Raw genomic sequence first — 21,788 nt, forward strand, 5'->3', positions numbered from 1 at the left:
ATGGGCCTCTGTTTATTATACATTATTGCAGCTCCTATTTTTAACCACTAGGTGCAATAATAACTGTGTAGCTAAATGAGGTTGTGAGCACATCGCACTTTGCACCCGCTACATAAAAACAAAATGTATTTCACAGCGAGGTGGCGATGTTTCTAAGGCTCTTCGTTCCTACATTTCTACTCAGAAGGTTACAATTAACACCCACAGTGAAGTGTCCATTTTCAAACCTTATTCAGTTTAGTTTGACTTTTGCTTTGAAATCAAATCAAATCAAATTTTATTCATCACATACACATACATACAGGGTACAACATGCAGTGAAATGCTTTATACGACCATGAGGTAGATGGACTACAGCAGCAGAAGACCACGTCAAGTTCCTCTTTTGGCAACCAGAAAAAGGAACGTGAAAATTGAGCAGTTACTTAAATGGGTGAAAATCCAAAGAAAATCACCTGATCTTCAAGAGTGTGTAAACAATTTCAAAAAGTCCAACCAGCATATCTGGTAAGAACATCCAAACTATGATCAGAGAAGATCTCATCTGACACATGATTATTTGGTTGGTTCATTTGCATGAATGAACGGGTTTCCAGGTGTTCCTAATAAACTGGCCATTATGTGTTTGTGGATTTTGTTTCCACCACCGACAGTTTTTTCACCTTTTATTATGAGTCGGATTAAAAGCTGAGTGTATTTTTATGTTACATTTGAAGAAGTTTGAGGGATTTTGTTTTATAAAAATAATCGTGTAATACCGAAGAAGTCCAGAAGGTGGAAGTTGTTCGCTGTAGCCCTGCTGAGGCTTCGTGCAGGGGCAGGTGAAGCTCCGAGGGGCAGAAACCATTCTTCATTCATCTCGTTTTAAACACAAGGAAGTGCAGCTCTTGGAAGCTCTGAAATGTAAATGTCGGAGCTCAGGAGTGTGTCGCCATCACCATCATCTTCATCATCTTTAAAACCATCATCCTCATCCTTATCCTCCTCCTCTAGATCATCATCATTATTCTCATCACCACTACGGGACAGTGAGGACGGCAGGAAACAAGTAGAGGAGCTCGGAAGGAACTCAGTGTAGGAGACATGCTGCGAGCTGTGAGTCTGACTCGGACCGAGTCCTGCTGTACATCACCACCGAGCTGGATCTTCTCCAATTCCAGCTCCTGATAGATCGGTGCGTGTGTGTGTGTGTGTGTGTGTGTGTGCTCGCGCAAAGAAAACCGGAAACACCCATCCGCATCCTGCTCAGGAGCTGGAGTCTGTCCTGTAGCGCGCAACCAGCTGCTCCAGCGACCGAGAAGAAGGAGTTGGACATCAGGAGAATCTGGGTGGAGTGGAGTGAGGTGGAGTTTCTTCTCTTCGCTTGCTCTTCATTCCAAAGCATCATGCTGGACTAGAGCTGGATGAGAAGACACTTTTCACCATGAACACGAACGGTAGGATTTCAATAATAATAATAATTTATTAATATTATTAATAATAATAATAATAATAATAATAATAATAATAATAATGATTTGTTGTGCTCTTCTCAGACTGTTATATAAATGAGTTGCGTACATTTACAGTGAATTTATTCAGTGTGTGATTGATATGATTCTTATTAACGAGGTGACGGTTTGATACTTGGCGATACGATACAGAAAATATTTCGATTTCATTTAAACCATTTTTATTTTGAATTCATTCACAAAAACGTGATATAATAGCAAGCACAAGAAATAATTGATTTATTAAAAAAAAAAAATTAATGGACAGATTTTTTTTGGTTTGTTTCCTGCTACTCAGTTTTTTAAACATTAGCTTTAAAATTGATTTGATGCTCCGAGCTCTCGAAACACGTTTATATAAAGATATATGATGCGTTTATTGGGTTTAATTGAATAAAAGTGTGACGATGGTTTGCGTGGGATAAATCAGAAATTAATGAGCTCATTCATTCAACACTTCTGAAGGTGTTTGCTATTTTTTTTATTATACATTTACAGTATTTGCCAGATGCTCTTATCCAGAGCAATTTACAATTATCTCATTTATACATCTGAGCAGTTAAGGGTTAAGGGCCTTGCTCAAGGGCCCAGCTTGATGGTGCTAGGATTTGAACTCACAACCTTCTGATCAGAAGTCCAACATCTTAACCATGGCGCGACCACTTCCCATATCAGTTGACCCCTGGGGGTGGTGGTCACCACAATTTTGGGGTTAATGATGCCCTGAGCACTGTGTCTGGTTTCATCCCACTGGTATAAAACATTTTTGTCATAAACTTGTGACGTAAACTGACTCAGCACAACTTATTTCACCAGCACACGTCGTATTATTGCTTTAAAACCCACCACCATGAGGCATCTCATGTGACAGAACCTGACCACAGAATCTATAAGTTTCTAAGATGATGTCAGATCAAATATCGACCCCATTTGAAGCTCTGAGATCACATTTATGTTCAAGAAATATATCATTTAAAGAAAAAAATCACTTCATAGGGGTTTAGTTAAGCTTGACATCAGCGTCATGCTCTTCAGTAAATCCAGTAGTGAAGGTCATCCATCCATCCATCCATCCATCCATCCATCCATCCATCAATCTATCCATCCATCCATCCATCCATCCATCCATCCATCCATCTATCCCTCCATTCATCTATCCATCCATCCATCCATCCATCCATCCATCTATCCCTCCATCCATCTATCCATCCATCCATCCATCCATCCATCCATCTCACAGTTCAGCATGGTTTGCCTGGATGTTTTTGTTTTTGCACCATTCTGTACTGGTTGTGTGAAATTCCATTCTCTCGTTTATTTTTCTTCATCAGACCAGTATCTTCATGATTTCATGCACTGCACAGCTGCAACACGATTGGCTGATCACATAATTGTATGCGTAAACAAGAGCACTAATAATACACTCATAATAAAGTGAGTATATCATTTATAGGATTTCCACAATGTGCGATTGAAGAAAAACAACACTGCATTAATGCAACATCATGTTCTTAGTTTCTCTCAATTCTAATCCAACACTGAGTTTATCCATACCTCTAATAGCCAGAGGTGATGAAACCAGGGCTCTGTTAAGCCTCCTGAGATGCTTTGGTGCATAGAATCCATAACACTACCTGATAGATGAGTTGTTTTATGGTTCATGTCGGTGACAGATTGCATACAGACGCCGGCTCACAAACAGTGAGCTGGTTTACAAACACATACTCATTAATCCCCCACTCCAAGCCCACCAACTCCCCCAATGCCCCACATAGCCATGCCTAAGCACCACCAACTCCACCCCCACCCCCCCACATCACCTGCATTGTATAACTAACACGGTAAATGTAAGCTAAAGTAAGAGTGGAGTCCATCTGACCCTAAAATATTCTTCTTCTTGAACATACCATTCCATCCCTTTGCCTTTATACTGTAATAACCTCCAGTCTTCTGGAAGAGTTCCATTAGATTTTGTGGAGATTTGTGGAGATTCATTCTGCCACAAGGGTGTAAGTAAAGTCAGTTACTGGTGTAAGTGAGAAGGTGAGGAGGTTCCCGGGGTGCAGTCAGTATTCACATTCATCCCATAGGTGTTTAATAGGGTTGGAGCTCTATAGCATGAGATCTTCCACTCCAACCCATGGACAGCTGATCTTCATGCAGTTGGCTTTGTGCACAGGAGTATTGTCATGCTGGAACATGTTTGGGTCTCCTAATACAAGTGAAGGAAAAACCACATATCAGGTGTCTCAAGACCTTCAGCTGAATAGTGTTTGTGTAAAGTACCAAAGTTAATGTTTATTACAGATGTTTAAAACTCTTCAGTCTGGTTTAAAACTCAAAAACCTTTAGACGTTTAACCAGCAGACCAGTAGATAACTAGTTCCCAGCTGTTAATATTATTACACCTGCTTCACTCTCTTTAAACAGGAAATGGTAAAAAATCCCACATTAAAATCGTATATCACCACCTCACATCACAAGAGCCAAAGATTCTTCTTTTACTGTTGCTTTTGAAGATAAGGCTGGCCTGAGTTTTTGATCTCGTTCCCTGCCTGTTCAAAACGGCACAGAATTCCTCTGTGGCCCTAAAAACAGATGTTCTTCAGGCACCGCTGAAAGACGTACTTTTGCCATGAGCAGTTTTTTTCTTTTAACGTCCTTCAAACATACTGGTCAGATTAGTGGCTGTCATTAAACAAACAAACAAACAAACAAACAAACAAAATTGTGTTTGGAACACAGTTTGGAATAATTAAAAAAAAGGTTCTGACGTTTGATATGAACTTCATCTGAAACCATTTTTTTGAGGATTTTATGCTTTATGCAATCAGCCAATCACGTAACAGCAGTGGCACAGTGTGGAAAATCATGGAGATATTTGGAGCTTTCAAGTTCATATCAAACAACAAACTGCAGGAAAAATTCAGGGCTGATTGCTTCAGAAACCTCTGATGCTTCAGCATCACCTAACAGACCAGTATCAGGAGATGTATAATATCCTGTGTAATTTCAGCTTTATCGTCTAGAAAGATGTAAATGTTACTGGTTTCGGATCTGAAATCTCAACCCTTTAGGTCCATGAATGGAGTTATAGTCATTATAATTGTATGAATTAGATCTGTGTGGTAGTGCTGTAGTCACGTGCTGCACGTCCACGTGCTTCAGTGGAGAGTGAAAATGCCTATAACGCCTTCCACTCTGTCATTAAGCTGCAGAACGTGTGTGTATTAGGCATGTGCATCTCAAAAACTGAAGCAGATGCGATTGGAATCTCCAGCCAGCGAAACGATACAATAAAGATACATATGAAGCAGCTACTGATGGGATGTGAAAGATGATTCACCACTATCACGATGCGGTGGAAAAAGTATGATGCTCTGCAATTCAATTTGAAAACCCAGACGTTCTCCTGTTGTGTCTGGAGGAAGTTACAGCTCTACCTCTGCCATGTTAATCTGTATTCTATGTGACTCTCTGGACACGCCTCGGTCTCCGTAGTGTTGTGATGCTTCATTCACGTAGCATCGGCGGTGCTGAGAGAACGTGCTCGAGAAACAGTTTAGCAACAAGAAATCGATCTGCATATCAAATATTGGTTACAAATAATTGGTCACTTTAAAAACAAACCTTCTAAATAATAAAAGTAAAATCGATGCAAATGCGTTAAAAAACAGTGTATTTTGATCCAAACTTTTATTCAATGCACTGATGCGAATCAGTAAAACAATTCCTAATGTGGTTTATTCAGAAGTGTGTGTATTTTTGTGAATTGTGCATGTGTGTGTGTATGAAGTACAGAAGCATATAAAAACACAGCATCAGGGCTGGCTGCTTGCCAAAGCATTTAAAAAAACTGCTGAAAGAAGGGAATTTTATTATCAGCATCAGGCGTCGAGGTTACTACAACCCACTGAGCAGATACGAGCAGCTGAGCAGCTTCCAGCTCCGAGTCTGGTTTTCTATTTACAGATATTCCACACTGTGATTGGACTTTGAGATCTGAAAAAGAGAACATGCATGGGTTTTAAAGCTTTAAACGCTGTGAAAATATGAATTAAAAAAATCATTGTGTCCAGGGGGAAAAGACACAGGAAGAATAAATACAGGTCAATATTGGGAAAGATGCTTAGGATTAAAACCAGGATGTACATAAAAGAATATAAACAGGAAGCAGGGCAAATGGAGAATTAAGGCTTGTGTAAAAAAAAATGCATAAAAAGACTTTAAAACAATGCAGAAAAACCGTGGGGTATTGATAAACAAATCAAAAACGAGACACATTACAGGTGAACACATTCAAGTAACAAAGCAATGGTAAGACAGGGGGCGGAGACTGGGAGAGAAGGGAAATGGAAGCATGTAGCAAAATGAATGTGTTTTTTAAATAAAAGTGATCAAGAGACTTGAGATGCGCAAAGACTTTTTGTTTCTTGCTTCTGTCTGCGATTTTGTCGAAATACGAACAGGTTTTTCACATCATATTTACAGAGGCTCTGTTCTCATGGCCTACATGCATCTCCCATGGGTTCCCTCCCACACAATTTATTCTTTTATCTGGAAAAAAATGATCAAACACAAATCTAGAGTGTGAGTTGAAAACTTTACATTCTCCTGCTTCCTGTTGGAACACGGAAAAATTACGACTGTTTTGTACTTTTAGAAATCTTAAAAATCAATTACACATTTTTTTAAATCCCAAACCAGAATCACAACCACTTCTCCAGCCATGTGTGGTTCTTCTCCTAACTGTGAGTACAAAGTTATACATGACGCATGACATTTTCCCTTCACTTGAAATAGGAGACTAAAAACCATGAAAGCATGGCAATGCCCCTGTACACAAAACCAGCCTCCATTAAGATCTGCTTTACATGGGTTGGAGTGGAAGATCTCCTGCTACAGAGCTCTAAATCCGATTGAACACATTTGGGATGAATGTTCTCACCTACCTCACTAACTGACTTCACTAACACCCTTGTAGCTGAATGAATCTCCACAAAATCTAGTGGAACATCTTCTCAGAAGTGATATTAGAAGAGCAAATGGGAATAAATGTGAGGTAAGATGTTCAAAAAGCACATAGAGATCTTATGCCTTCGTCCATACATTTGAATTGAAATACTGAAATCCTGGATGTTTATAAATGTGGGTTATTGATCTTGCATGGATCATCCATGGCATCGTCTTGACATCAAGCTCATAAAGAGAACGCCATAAGGAACGTTTTTTACGAGCAGTTGTTATGAAGCAACTTTATGGGGACCGTATGGACATGTCGCATCGTGACGTTTGTGTGAAAGATCTGAAAACTGTTCACGTCGGTGTTCTTACAATACAATCGCATACCTGTCGGGAATCTTGAACATTGGAGCATGGATATCGTTTCTCTGAGGTTTAATCAGCCTGAAGGTGTCATGTTAATTAGATGATCCTGTTCTTTATGAGGTCCTGTAAGACTACATCTAGGCGTGCTCTACACAACTAACGCATACTGACATGTTTTGAAAACACAAAGCAACCCTCATTTAGGAGAAATCCTTCCCTCTGGTCTTTCGAGAGTCGTATCTGCTTCTGAAAATGTCCTGCTCCTCCACACCTCCAATCCAAAATATTTCCAGATGTTTTCATTTTCAGCATTTTTTTTCCAACCTCCTCCGTGCGGACGAGTCTTTTTAACTCAAACATCTCAGCAAACCAGAATGAATAGCTCTGCGTGGTTTCTTTGAGGAGAGACGTGCTGTAAATTACGTCCAGGAAGTTCAGCTGTGCACTTTCTGGACTCTAAATCAAGCCTTGTGCTGAGTAACGCTCGAACTGCACCATTACTATCTGGACTTGTTTTATTAATAGCTTGCTTAAGGAGAAAAAAGGAAATTGCTTGAGCCGATGAGATCCTGGTGCACAGCCGTACATCAGGAGACAGCGGGACGGAAAACAGAGCCGCTCCTCGCAGGACCTGGCGGCGTTCCTGAACTTTTTATGCCGTACCGGCTCGTCATTGGCTCGTGACTGCCGTTGCCGTGGTGTTTTTAATGGAAATTTTGCGGCTTACTTAGCAACGCCAATCAGCAGACAGGAAGCCGTTGAAGTAAATACAGAAGGAGGGAAGGAGGGTGGCAGATTTCCGGAGGGTGCCACCCTGGAGCCTGGCGCTCGTTCTGTGCCCAGATGGCAGAAGAGTGACAGAAGCAAAGGCAACACAGCCAAGCCACACTAAAAGCCACCTGGGATGTGTTTGTGTGGGGATCAGGGGACAAAAGAAGCACTATGAGGACAGGAAGTTTTAGTAGGATTTATAGTTAGTGTCAGATAGAATGTTATATATTTATCTCCAGGTTAGGTCTAAATAGTGGATTGTGATTGGAGGTTCAGGTGTGAATAGTGGATTGTGATTGGCTGGAAGTTCAGGTGTTATTAGTGGATTGTGATTGGCTGGAGGTTCAGGCGTAAATAGTGGAGTGTGATTGGCTGGAGGTTCAGGTGTGAATAGTGGATTGTGATTGGCTGGAGGTTCAGGTGTGAATAGTGGATTGTGATTGGCTGGAGGTTCAGGTGTGAATAGTGGATTGTGATTGGCTGGAGGTTCAGGTGTGAATAGTTCATTGTGATTGGCTGGAAGTTCAGGTGTGAATAGTGGAGTGTGATTGGCTGGAGGTTCCAGGTGTGAATAGTGGATTGTGATTGGCTGGAGGTCCAGGTGTGAATAGTGGATTGTGATTGGCTGGAGGTTCAGGTGAATAGTGGATTGTGATTGGCTGGAGGTCCAGGTGAATAGTTCATTGTGATTGGCTGGAAGTTCAGGTGTGAATAGTGGATGTGATTGGCTGGAGGTTCAGGTGTGAATAGTGGATTGTGATTGGCTGGAGGTTCCAGGTGTGAATAGTGGATTGTGATTGGCTGGAGGTTCAGGTGTGAATAGTGGATTGTGATTGGCTGGAGGTTCAGGTGTGAATAGTGGATTGTGATTGGCTGGAAGTTCAGGTGTGAATAGTGGATTGTGATTGGCTGGAGGTTCAGGTGTGAATAGTGGATTGTGATTGGCTGGAGTTCAGGTGTGAATAGTGGATTGTGATTGGCTGGAGGTTCAGGTGTGAATAGTTCATTGTGATTGGCTGGAAGTTCAGGTGTGAATAGTGGATTGTGATTGGCTGGAGGTTCAGGTGTGAATAGTGGATTGTGATTGGCTGGAGGTTCAGGTGAGACTTTATACCATTTTAATGCTCTCCTCTTCACCTCAGGCTGTTCCTCACCTCCACATCGTGCACTGACATTCTACAACACACGTTACTGGTTACTTCTTAGAATCATAGACTATACAGGAAGTCCAAACGTGCACAAAAACCCGTCTGCACAATGACATAATAATGCTCTGATTATAGTCCTAAATAGAGGCTGAAGATGTTACGTACATGTGGCTAAGCACTTAGATCAAATTTGACAAGCGTGTTATTATCCCATGTGTTTAGTGTGGGATGAGTTACTTCTTTACAGAGTTTCAGCTTGGAGGTGTCTAATGATAGACTTGTGCTGCTGATACTGCTTTTATAGTGCCGCAGTACTGCACTTTCAACTGTCTATGAGAACCTTCATCTAACATACACACACATAAATATATATATAGTGTGTGTGTGTGTGTGTGTGTGTGTGTGTGTGTGTGTGTGTGTGGGTGGGTGGGTGTGTTTATTCATAATGCATAAGCCACATATTGAGTTTAACTATCTTTAACGTGAACATTTTAAAGCTTTTTGTGGCTGTTGTTGAGGACTGCGTGGGAGGGGCAGAATTTGAATATGCAAGGTGAAGCAATTTGTGTAAATCTGTTAAAAAAAAAAAAAAAACGATGCATTACGATTCAAATGCAAATGTGTATCTAATGCACACTTTTTCACAACGTTATCTTTCGTCTGATGCACCGATGCCAACCCCGAGTCAGGTCTGATAAATGTCTCTGCTTGTACCTTATTAAGTCTACAGACCCACTTTGTCTTTCATACAGTGTCAGCTACTTCTAAAAGTCCACCTTGTCAGGGTTTGTTATTAGCATAATTCAATGTTCTACAAATGGGCCAAAGACGTGCCATTTTAGGAAAATAATCTGTTTCATATTACTGAAGTGTCATATATCCTCTATATCAAATCTCTGTATTTCTCTCAAAAAAAAAGGCAACACAACTTGATTAAAAACTCAACAAACCAATAACATTAGTAGTGGCACTGGAGTCTCCTTCCGTAACTGTTACAAAAACATCTCCAAACAGAAAACATCACCGTTCTGGACTAAAGGTTTTTTGACCGAGTTTCTCCTCATCCCATACTGTACATGATCTCTTAAACTCAGCCAGAGTGACCATCATGTTCTTGGTCACATCTAGGGTTAGTAACTATCCCTAAACCTAGAGTCTTGGAAAGTCCTGATTGTTCCAAATGTCTTTCATTTAAGAATTACAGAGGCCAGGCTGCTCTTTGGAACCTCCAGGGCAGCAGAAAGCATGATCATGTCTCTGCTTTGATGGTTTTTTTGGCTCTAACTTGCATTTCCATCAGATGTTCTATAGACCTGTGTGTGCATTCACGAATGATGTCCAATCATATTAAACCTATTGACTAAGCCACAGGTAGACGCCAATCAAAGTGTATAAACATCTCAGAGATTATTCGGAGAAAAAAGACGCACCTAAACTTTTACTTTAAGTTTAAGTGTGAGTAATTTTGCCATTTTGTGATGGTTTGGATTTCCAGTGTGAAATAAACGGCACAGAATCCACTGTAGAATAAATACAGGTCACATTTACAGTATCAACACGCTCTTCTCATCCTCCAGCAAAGTCGAGGCTTTCTGCATATTTGCTGTAATTGTCTACTGAAAAAAGCGCTAGGGCAGAAAGTACAGGCAAGAGCTGTCACTTCCAGCCTAAACCCCACAATTACCAGCCCACTCTCGCACTAAGTCTGTCTGAACGCTAATGTACGATCCACTGACAGGAAGCTCGCACCACAGCGCATCGCTCCGTCTGCTGCCTTTAGCAGAGCATCATTTCTCTGAAATTCTCAACAGCAAATGTTGGTTCTTTTTTTACAAAGACCTGCATATTTAATCTGGTTTTAAGTACAATTCTGATCATTTCAGTTCTTCATTTCTCTTCTCTTTTTCTGCTGTAATTCTTCTCTCCCTTTTGGTCATCTGAAAAATGCACATCTTTAATCTTCTAACAAACCTGGCTGGGTTAGAGCTAACATACAGAGCTATCTGCCCTCTTCCACATACATGAGCTCACAAGCACAAAACATTGGCTAATAGTGCTGTATTGACAAAGACCCTTCCAGCCATAAAGCATTGCCAATGTTCCTCTCATGGCTCCACACGTGGCATCATCATCATCTGAACTCACACAGTTTGTGCTTCCGGGCTTTTTCAAAGCATTGCGTATTTATTACGACAGTGGTCTCCAAACTTTGTTTTGTGAGGGCCACATAATTTTCTTTCTTTAATTAGGTAACAGAAAATGACATGGGCCGGAGATTTTATTATGATTTTAAATGTATGAGTGTCACTTTTCAAGAGATTTATCTGTTAAAAAAGCATTATTATTATCTTAATGACATGTTTTCATATTCATTGCTAATGAAATCAAAACATTTACTAACATGCATATGTTAGGTGGTTGAATCTAACAAATAATTAGGCTATGATAATAACTAATAATTAGAGGTCGACAGATAGTGGATTTTATCGATCCCGATAGTGAAGTTGGATCGGATTCGCCGATTAACCAAGTTTTTTAAATGGATACTTGACAAAAAACAAACACTCCATGAAAAACAGTACTGAATCATGAAAATGTGCTAAAGAAAATAAATTGGAATGTTTTCATTAATAAATATGTTTATGGAATTCATCATTATAAACAATAAATATAATATAATAAATAGTGCTCTCCATGCAGCGCACAGTCTCAAGTGTAAAAAAGAACAGCACGTTGCATCAGTAATTCGCCTCTAGAGGCCGCTCTCATAATGATGGCGACCCGGAAAAACTATCGGTATAGATTTTTGATAACTGATAGTTTCGGTGCCTCTATTAATAACTAAGGGACATTTTTGTTTGAAAGCCAAATTTTATTATCAAATACAGATATGATTTGAGTAAAACATATTTTAAATTACATATTTAAAATATGTCTCTGGCATTGTTCAGAGGGTCGTTCCACATGTGGGCTGTAGTTTGAGGACTCCTGCATTAGGGCTTGTTTATGCGTGGTAGAATACTTCATAATGTCTTTCGCATTCGGTTTTATTTATGATTTTAAGATCCTCAGAACACTAAGATTCTCATCTGAACCTTCACTCATCTGATTTCTGATTTTGATTTTCCACTGAAATGCATTCCATTTGTTCATTGGCATTTCTTTTTCTTTTTCAATCGTTCCTCTGGTTTAGATTTTTTTTTGTCAATTGTGTTTTTTTATTCTCTTGTTTTTTTTGCCTCTATTTGGACTTTTAGTAAAGATCAAGATAATTGCTTATATCCAGGTGATAAAAGTGTCAATTTTTAGTGAGATAAAATCCCTTTGTGTGGAAAATTGAGATTTTCGGAACAATGTTCTCTTGTTGTTTGGCTGTTGGCAAGTGATGGTGAAGATATTTTGGATGCCGCCCACTCTTGCTTGACCTTTACTCAGTTGAGAATGTGACTACAGTATGGATGCTGTGTTTTACAGAGTTCTACTGCTGAGAACCGGGTTCATATCAGGACTTCCATTTAAAAAGCCACCTCAGATTAGTAACCTCAGCCTTTGCTGATGAAGTGGTCTGCAATGGTCTTTTTAATAGCCATTAGCTAGTACCCAGGAATGATCATGTATAAGTTCCTTATGATGTAGGCTCTACAAGGTGTTAATAACTATTAACTATAGTGCTTCATGTTGACATGATTGTGTCATATCCCGAACCATCTAGAGACGTACCAGCACCATTTGGATTCCACTTCATGTAGAGTTTGGATGTTGGACCTCTTTGAGTGTTTAAAGGCTCTGGCACCCTGTCCACCACATCTGGCTCTTTCACCCCAACTACCTGCATGTCTTCCCTCACCACATCCATAAACCTTCTCTTTGGTCTTCCTATTTTCCTCCTTCCTGGTGTCTCCATCCTCAGCATTCTCCTACTGATATACCCCATGTCCCTCCTCTGCACATGTCCAAACCATCTCAATCTCACCTCCCTCACCTTGTCACCAAAACGTCCTACATGCGCTGTCCCTCTAATAAACTCATTTCTAATCCTGTCCATCGTCGTCACTCCCAACGAACATCTCAACATCTTCAGCTCTGCTACCTTCAGCTCCACCTCCTGTCTTTTACTCAATGCCACTGTCTCTAAACCATACAACATCTCAGGTCTCACCACAGTCTTGTTAAATTATTGTGTTATGATAGTGACAGTGTCAATTTAATCTTATTTTAATTACATATATAAATATTCATGTTCTTCTTTTTGGACTCAGTAGTGGGTTTTTTGTTGTTGTATCATTACATGAAAAAAGGAACATCTATTGAAAAGAAAGAAAGAAATATGAAATATAAACTAAATGGGGTTACAGGTAACTGTGTTAACCATAAGGGACTATTAAAAGCCAATAAGAAGAACAGATTTGTAGAAAAAAAAATCTATGATAATATTTGAGGTTAAAGTTGAGCTAATTTTGATCGATCAGGTCAATCAGGGGGTTCTGGTAGCACAATGGTTAAAGCATTGGATCCAAAGATCTAAAACCCAGCCCCACCAAGCTGCCACTCCTGGGCCCCTGGGCAAGGCCCCTAACCCAACAGCATTCTCAGCTGTATAAAAGAGATAAAAGTAAATAACTAAACACGGTGTTCTGCCAAATGCGATAAATGTAAAATCAGTGTTTCTCGAACGCGTTAGTGATTAATGTGGGTTTGTGATGCTGTCTGTTGTGCGATTAATCAGGGTGTGTTATGTGAAAATTGTCTTTGCCAGACTTGATAGAAAAACAATGGAATCACTGACACTGAAAAACGTCTTTCTGCCAAAGCAGATGAAGAGAAAGAGAACAGATCTTGGACGTTAAATCGCTGGATGTTACATAACATCACACTGAGAGTGTATCTGGAACAACAAGCAGTGTGTGTGTGTGTGTGTGTGTGTGTGTGTGTGTGTGTGTGTGAAATCCTAACACACTGTAATATCTAATACCCCACATTCCAAAATATTTTATTATACGCATATATATATATATATATATATATATATATATATATATATATATATATATATATATATATATATATATATATAGAATCATTCAAACATAAAATATGTACAATTTGGAACCATTTAAAAGCTATTTATTAACAAAAAAGGCCTAAAACACATGAAATCCTCCAGCAGGTTATTATTTTAAGCTTTTTGCTCTTCGATGTGTAAATCCTTCCCTTTTATCCTCCCAAATTCAACCTCATGCTGATGCTTTATAGTGGCCACAGATGTTGCAAGACTTTACATCTGCTTACAGCACATCTGGAACAGCTTAAAGACGGTTCTACTTACAAACACTAACCTTCTGCATTTATTGGCACAATGAGTTCATTATTATCGTTAGTTTCGTCAAGGACCTACTGTGTTTTCATGAAACTCTGATACTCTGAACCCAAAAAAAGACAAGCAGATACACCAAAAATTTAACTGTCTCCTTCTTCTTCTTCTTCTTCTTCTTCTTCACAGGCCCCTACCAGCACCCCAGCTATGGTGAAGGACGTAGAGGTTCTTTTGCCCAAGACACCATCTCCTGCTTCCGATGTGGTGACATTTGCAAGGGAGAAGTGGTGCGCGTGCAGAACGTCCACTTTCACATCAAGTGTTTCACCTGCCAGGGTACAGAAGCTCTGTTTAAATCTTTATATCTCCATCCCACCAAATCCCACCAAATATACATATTGAATTAAGTTGTTTTATTCCACGGGTCAGTGTGTATAGTGGATTGTGATTAGCTGGAAGTTCAGGTGTGAATAATGGATTGTGATTGGCTGGAGGTTCAGGTGTGAATAGTGGATTGTGATTGGGTGGAGGTTCAGGTGTGAATAGTGGATTGTGATTGGCTGGAGGTTCAGGTGTGAATAGTGGATTGTGATTGGCTGGAGGTTCAGATGTGAATAGTGGATTGTGATTGGCTGGAGGTTCAGGTGTGAATAGTGGATTGTGATTGGCTGGAGGTTCAGGTGTGAGTTCAGAGCATTGAACACACCGTTAGTTTGCGTTTGTCAATTGAATCCAAATAAATGTGCTGGTTATAAACACCTGTAACCATAGTAACATCCAGTTCCAGTTCCATTCAGATTTAGACAGTGATTGTACACATTTTGGACGAGTTTTGGACGAGTTTTGCATGTGGTGGAACTTCTATGGTGAACACGGTGATTTTCATAAACGGCTCAAGGCTGTAGATGAATTTGAGGACGAAAACGTTATTAGTAGAGATTTATGTTATTCCATTAAAGTAATCTTCTGTCACTTCTTTATCTGTGTGTGTGTGTTTTGGAGCAGCAGAATTGTAAATGTAACGAGTCGTATATAAAAAGCGTTATTTTGATCCATATACTTCCTCAATGCTGGGAAGAGACTATAGTATAAGGTGATAATCCACAGCTAGGTGTGAGACCTTACACCATTGTAATGCTCTTCATTTCACCTCGGGCTGTTCCTCACCTCCACAATAGTGCATTTCACTCATGCAGGCCTGGAATATCCATCAAATCAAGTATCTATATAGTAAGACAGAAGAGTGAGATCAGTACTGCTGTGTAGAATATTTATTCCGGGTTTGTAGCCTCCTAAAAGAAGGAGGTAACAAATCATGCAATCGCGTAATGCAATTACTCTGGGGACTCGTCACTTGTGACACATCGATATAGGCGATCTGTACTGCTCCATCACTGCACCAAGTCATGCATGAAATAGATTTTCACTTCCTAAACTAACAAACAAACCAAATAAAGAAAAAAAACTCTTCATGAACCATAAGGCACATGGTGTAATACTGCTCATGCTGTAGTACTGCAGAACAACAACAAGATGTCAAAATCTTGATCACCGGAGTGTAGAATCATATTTATACCGTATACCTGAACAGGGGCAGGAAAAAATCCACTATCTAATTAAAATCACCAGACTCAACACCCAGGGTCACGTTTCTTTCCTGTATTAAATGCTGTTCTTTACATTTTACACCATTTTATCTTGTCATAATTGATTTCACGTGTAAAACAGAGCATGCGCTCGATCCTGATTGGTGACTCGCTACATGTTTCACCAGTACGTTTTTATCCTCATTAATAACTACACTAGTTAATAAACGACTGATTTCACAAAATGTAATTGAGTGAAAAGTAAAATATTTGACTTTGAAATGAATTTACAGTAAAAGTCTCACCACATGGAAATACTTCAGTAAAGTAAAGATACGTGAAAAAGTTGCTTAAGTATATTAACAAATTACACTTACTTCATTACTGTCCATTACTGTTATCGTTGTTTAGGTCGGTAAGATCAAATCAAATCAAATCAAATAAACAAACTCATTTTCCCAAGCTCCTGTCTTCTTCTCCTCCTCCTTCTTCAGCTTCCCTGATTCACTCTTTCTATTTGCAATATGTTCCGCTTTCTCTTTAATTACTTAAGGATATCGATCCTGCTGTTTGAACAGCTGTGCGATCTTTCGTCCTCAGCGAAACAAAAAACCTTCTCAGCCCACGATCACGTGTCTCCGACTTCGTTTTTTTTATCACTGCGGTCATCCTTCTTGGATGACATCTCGCGTTAGGGGTTCACGCATCATCATGTTGTGCACAACGCACAAAAGCATAGCAGTTACGGTCGGATCGAGATGTGAAGGAAGTCGAGGCGGATTCCTCGGGCGTCGTGATCAAGTGCGAAGTCAAACCATGGCGTCTGAGAGCCATCAATTTTCATTTGCTTCAATGAAAGAGCCTGAAAGATCTTTACTGATCTCTATATTGTGTTTTTTTTTCTCTCCATCAAAGCATTAGGAGAAATGACTTTTAAAAAATCTAAACCCCATGAGGATTGCTGTTCGGGCTGGTCCTTGTCTCACAGCTGAGACAATTACTAATTAAACCTTGCCTGGTTTTATTATATATTTATATTATAGATTGTGGTTATCAGAAAGCATGCATTCTGACGTGCCAAACCGAATAAAAGTCATTTTATATTAATATAAAATTCCTGAAGAGCGGATTGGATTTGAGAGAGATTTTATTGAATCTCCATGCCTCTTGCCTCAGGACTTGCTTTTCTATATTGGTCTTAAACGCTTTCATCTAAGACAGATCAATAAACCAGGCCTAACTTGTCCAGATGAAGTAGACCATGTGGTGTGTTGGGAAAGGAAACAGCGACCCTACGCTTATTCGTTTGACTTCAATCGGTCAGAGATTATTGAGTCAAGATGAGGTTTGGATACGAATTAAATAATTCATACAGTACCTTCATCCGTCTCCTACCAATGCTTCAGAGTCCGTGTAAATGAAAGGTCCCCAAACAGCAGGTCACAAACCAGAACCTGGCCATGGAGAAGTTTTTACCTTTACGGGGAAAATGTCAATAGAAAAGACACTGATTGTGTATCCAAATTTACACCAAACATCATTTTCACACCTTTAACAGGTTCAGCTGATGATTACATGCATGAAACATGACAAGACCAAAGGATAGTGAGACTAGAGACAGTGAGAGACATTTACTGATGAGACAAATAGAAAAAAGAAAAAAGAAAGCAGCCATGAACTGAAAAATATGAGGTCTCGTTTCATTTTTATGGGCAGGTCACATGCTCCAAACGCCATGTGGGCCCTCAAAATCGCTTTGGCATCCTAAAACTAAGCCCCCAGCATTGACAGACACACATTGTTCTTGGTGTAAATCAACATGAGAAAAATGACTGACGTGAAACCCCAATTGATTGGAACAAGAAGAACGTGGGGGTGGAAGCTCAATGGTTTGGTGTTGTTTCGGAGCAGGGAAGTTGAGAGACCCATTCCGAAAATTGAAAGGAATTCTGAACCAGCATTGCTTCCATTCCATACTTTAACAGCACTTCATTGGAAAACGACTTCGCCGTACAACAAGACGATGATCCGACGCGTATATCCGAGTTCTGTAAGTGTTATTTCGAGGAGGATTTGGAGTTTATTTGGAGTGATATTTCTCATGAAACCACCTGCTCAGTCACTGCACCCAAATTCTACTGAACTGCTCTGAAATGAACAAGAAATTCAGTGAAGAACATCTTTGGTGAGTTTTACAAGATGCACATCAGAGTATTTCAGCTGAATTGTCAGAATGCTGAGGGTGTGTGAAGCTGTTCTTTATGCTAAAGGAGGATTTTTCAATGGAAATAAAGTGGAACATCTGGACATTTATAGATTTTTTTGGTCAAAGGAAATCTTTATAAATCCATTAAATTACAGTTTGTTGCACAGAAATAGAAAGAACATACACGTGTCTCTCAAAGAACATAAAACACTCGGACTTTAATAAACTTACATGCATATTTCCTCTTTTTCCTTTCATCCTCTCCTTCTGTTTCCGTCTAAACGTGTTATTTTTCAGGATAATTGTAGAGCATGAAGTTAAAGCAGGACACGGTGTAATAGTACTCGATTTATATCCAGTAATGGATGGATGTGAGGGAGAGAGGAAGCATTTAACGATGGCATCTCTCTCCATCGAAATATGGGCATGTGTGTGTGTGTGTGTGTGTGTGTGTGTGTGTGTGTGTGTGTGTTACTGAAAGTCATGCTGTCAGATTACATCTCACTCAGATCAAGCTAAAGCCTTTAGGACTGCTTTGGTGAAGAAATAAATTCAGTTCACTTCATTCCAATTTTAATTTCTAGAGTTCTTTACAGAAATTAACAAATTGAGAATTAATTTGGTTATAATATTTACAGACCAGCCCTCCTTCTTTCATTGCTCCGTGGTCCAGTTCTGATGCTCACATGCTACAAGAGCTCGTCTGTTGGATCGGACCACATGGACCAGCCTTCGCTCCCCACGTGCATCAATGATCCTCGTCCCCCACGACCCTGTCTGTATCTGTTTGTCTATCTACATAAGTTTGGTATGTGATTTTTGAGCATCACATTCCACCTTTAGTTCTCTTTTCCTTCACTCTTCTGGGAAGATGTTCCTCTAGATTTTGGAGTGTGCTTATGGATATTTGTGTTCATCAGCCACAAGGATGTTATGAAAGGCAGGTACTGATGTAGGTGAGGAGACCTGGGGTGCAGTCAGCGTTCACATTCATCCCAAAGGTGTTCAGTAGGGATGAGATCAGAGCTCTATAGCAGCAAGATCTTCCTCTCCAAAGCATGTAAACCAGATCTCCAAGGAGCTCACTTTGTGCACAGGGGCACAGGGGGGAACAGGTTTGAGTTTCCAAATTTAAGTGAATGCAACATTTTATTATAGCGCCATCTAAAGACGACCTGTACAATTGTGTGCCTCCAGATTTGTGGTAATAGTTTGGAAAAGAACCACATACAGCAGGAAAGAGCAGGTGTCCCAATACTTTTGGAAATATAGTCTATCTATCTATCTATCTATCCATCTATCTATCTATCTATCTATCTATCTATCTATCTATCTATCTATCTATCTATCTATCTATCTTCACACTCCGTTAGAGTTAAAACTCAATTCATCAAGTCGATGTGCAGCTTCGTAAAGATGGGGGGAGGGGGAGGGGGCAATTTGGCAATATCTGATTATTGTTCCTGTGGGTCCTGGAAATTCTCCTCTTCAATTCATTTCATTCATCATCATGCAGCAGTTTGGCCATGTGACACATCATAAATGTATAGAGATTTTTCTTCATCCACGAAAAGGATTAAATACCCTGTTTTTGTGAGCCCCAGATGTTTCACCTGATTGAAGTGAAAACCAATCAGAGTCATTTGTTTGTTTGATTGACAGGTCTGTTTTTAAAGGCATTATATTCCATAAATCTCATCTCCTCCCATAAGTTCTGCTTGTTAGAGCTTGACAAAGTAAATGATGGATGTGACACCTCGGAGTGTCGGCAGGAGAGACTGGATCTCGTGTTTTACGTTTGAGTAAAGCGAGCCTGCATAAATCCCACTCCATCCAACAATGATCATAGATTAATCATAGATCATAGATTACGATTACGATAATAAAGTCAAATTTGCAATAATATTTTTAGAATAAAGTCGTAGCGCTGCGAGATTAAAGTGGTAATATTTTTAGAAAAATCACAGAATTGCGAGAAACATTTCGCTATTTTGCATAAAATGGATTTGGAGGATTTGGTAAAATCTTACATGACTTTAATTCCTACTTTAACGCCGCATCAGCATAACGTTATAACCAGTAAACTCAATTTATTCATAGAAAAATCAGACAGAGCAAATCGCCTCGTTTGTCTGAATGATATCGATGGTTACATCTGTATGATATTCAAAGAGGAGATTTCTCTAAATATAATCCGTTTCTCTGAATCTGAGGATGATGATCAAAGAAATCGACGGTAAGGGAGATAAAAACCAGCGCACTTGACGCTTTATTCTCGTAGTGCTACGACTTTATTCTCGTAATCTTAGATTTTGTCATTTTTCTTTTAAGGTTCCATTAAAAACCCACCGTAGATCAGCAGCAGGGCCAAATTGGACGCAACTTGGTCCGGTTGCCAGGTTCTGCCACCTTTATTACACCTTATTACAATTCAAAAAGCTTAAAAAGTTTAGTGTTTTTTCTTCTTTTCTTTCCTCAGTCAACAGTAGTGCGCAATACATGGATTTAAATTGCCATCCAATCAAAACTGAGAGTCTCGGCTTCATACAATCTCAATTCATGAAATAGTTCTCAAGTCGTCTATTCTGTAGTGGAAAATCTCCAGAATGTTGTATCCCAGAAAACGTCTTTTTCTTTATAAATCCAATTTACACTGAGTAACAGTCCAATCGTACGAGTCCCTGCGAATGAGCCGTTACTATAGAAACGGCACTGTATTACAGCATTAGCGTTTATTTAGCTCTTATAGAGATAGTGTTCATACAGAAATTAATATTTGATCATTTCATTTGATTGTTTTGGTATAAAAGTGAATATAAAAATGGTATCTTTGGCTATGGTATGATTTCTGTTGCCATGGAAACCGTTCCTAGTTCTAGGACATTTTGTTGTTCTTTTTTTTTCTGGTTTACGGTTTTCTTTGGAATAAGCGGCGTGTACTGCGTACTGCACGCCCAACGTCTCGGAGGCTTTGAGACTTGCTGGAGCATGTTGGATTGATGCTTGTTGATGGGATTGTTTAGTTTCTAAAGGATTCTTGTTTGAAATTAACAAGTTGACAGATTTTTTTTTATCATCCCGTCCGGCGTTACGTTCATATAAACACCGGAATTTCTTTTAGGATCATTATGTAGCTGGTGCAGTTCCAGATTTACACTTTAATCCTGTCCCCATTCCAGTCCCATGGACACAAAGCTTCACGTCATGGACTGTTTATTTATTAAAGGTGATGTCTTTATGATGTTTACCTGTTTACGAACATTGTTTTCAGCTTCATCCTCTTTTTTTTTTATTTAGTTATTCAGCTCCGATGTGCCTTTCCCGCTTTTATACGTTTTCTCTTTCTAAACAGAAACTTGGGGACGTATCAGTAAAAAGACAAACCTGTAAAACCAAACAAGCAGATCTTCATCAGCTCCTGTACAGTTTACTAAGGTCATGGATGAAACCATTATTTTTCTACATATTTTCCAACTAATTTATACAAAATAAGAAAAAATTGACTATAAAGCCTTTAATAGATTCAGACTTTTGGTGGCTGTTGTTGCTCCTGGAACAGAATAGCAGGATACTGTAACTGTCTGGCGGTGGCTAGAATTAGCCTGGTGGATAACACTCAGCCAATATTAATTGTGGTTGTCGAAAGGTCAGTATGGTATTTGATTTCTGCTGACAGAAGCAAAATAATGAACATATTAGGTTTATGTGTGTACGTGTGAAAGAGAGACATGTTTTTATATCTTGGTGAGGACTGAACATCACAATGAGGACAGGAAGATCTGACAGGTTTGACCTTGTGGGGACAAAAAGAAAAAAAAACCCTGACACACAATACAGAAGTATTTGCGTTAATGGTTTTGAGTTTTTTCGACAAGAGATCGATTCACCCCTCATCACAAAACACTTACAATGTCTGACTCACTTTCCATGTTATGACTAAATAAG

At 39.4% G+C, this 21,788-nt stretch overlaps 1 protein-coding gene and 2 long non-coding RNA genes across 7 annotated transcripts in view; 1 reads left to right on the top strand and 2 right to left on the bottom strand.

The window, feature by feature from the left end:
- Nucleotides 1-808: 808 nt before the first annotated feature.
- Nucleotides 809-21,788, top strand: part of LOC124397754 (actin-binding LIM protein 3-like) — a 59,796-nt gene continuing 38,816 nt past the window's right edge. For 4 of the 5 annotated variants that reach the window (XM_046867502.1, XM_046867504.1, XM_046867505.1 and 1 more), the window contains exons 1-2: nt 809-1,436; nt 14,238-14,387. In XM_046867502.1, coding sequence (XP_046723458.1) covers nt 1,424-1,436; nt 14,238-14,387 — 163 coding nt within the window. In that variant the 5' untranslated portion in view covers nt 809-1,423. The remainder of the gene's footprint in view (nt 1,437-14,237; nt 14,388-21,788) is intronic. The other variant, XM_046867501.1, reaches the window with a different exon arrangement.
- On the bottom strand, nt 5,168-7,681 carry LOC124397759. The gene is made up of 2 exons (XR_006927965.1): nt 6,840-7,681; nt 5,168-5,492 (listed from the first exon to the last, which is right to left on the bottom strand). It is a non-coding gene; the product is annotated as an uncharacterized LOC124397759 (long non-coding RNA).
- Nucleotides 14,246-16,222, bottom strand: LOC124397758. Its single transcript, XR_006927964.1, has 3 exons — nt 16,015-16,222; nt 15,219-15,274; nt 14,246-14,379 (listed from the first exon to the last, which is right to left on the bottom strand). It is a non-coding gene; the product is annotated as an uncharacterized LOC124397758 (long non-coding RNA).

Source organism: Silurus meridionalis, chromosome 15, assembly GCF_014805685.1.
Source record: "Silurus meridionalis isolate SWU-2019-XX chromosome 15, ASM1480568v1, whole genome shotgun sequence".
Taxonomy (NCBI): Eukaryota; Metazoa; Chordata; class Actinopteri; order Siluriformes; family Siluridae; genus Silurus; species Silurus meridionalis.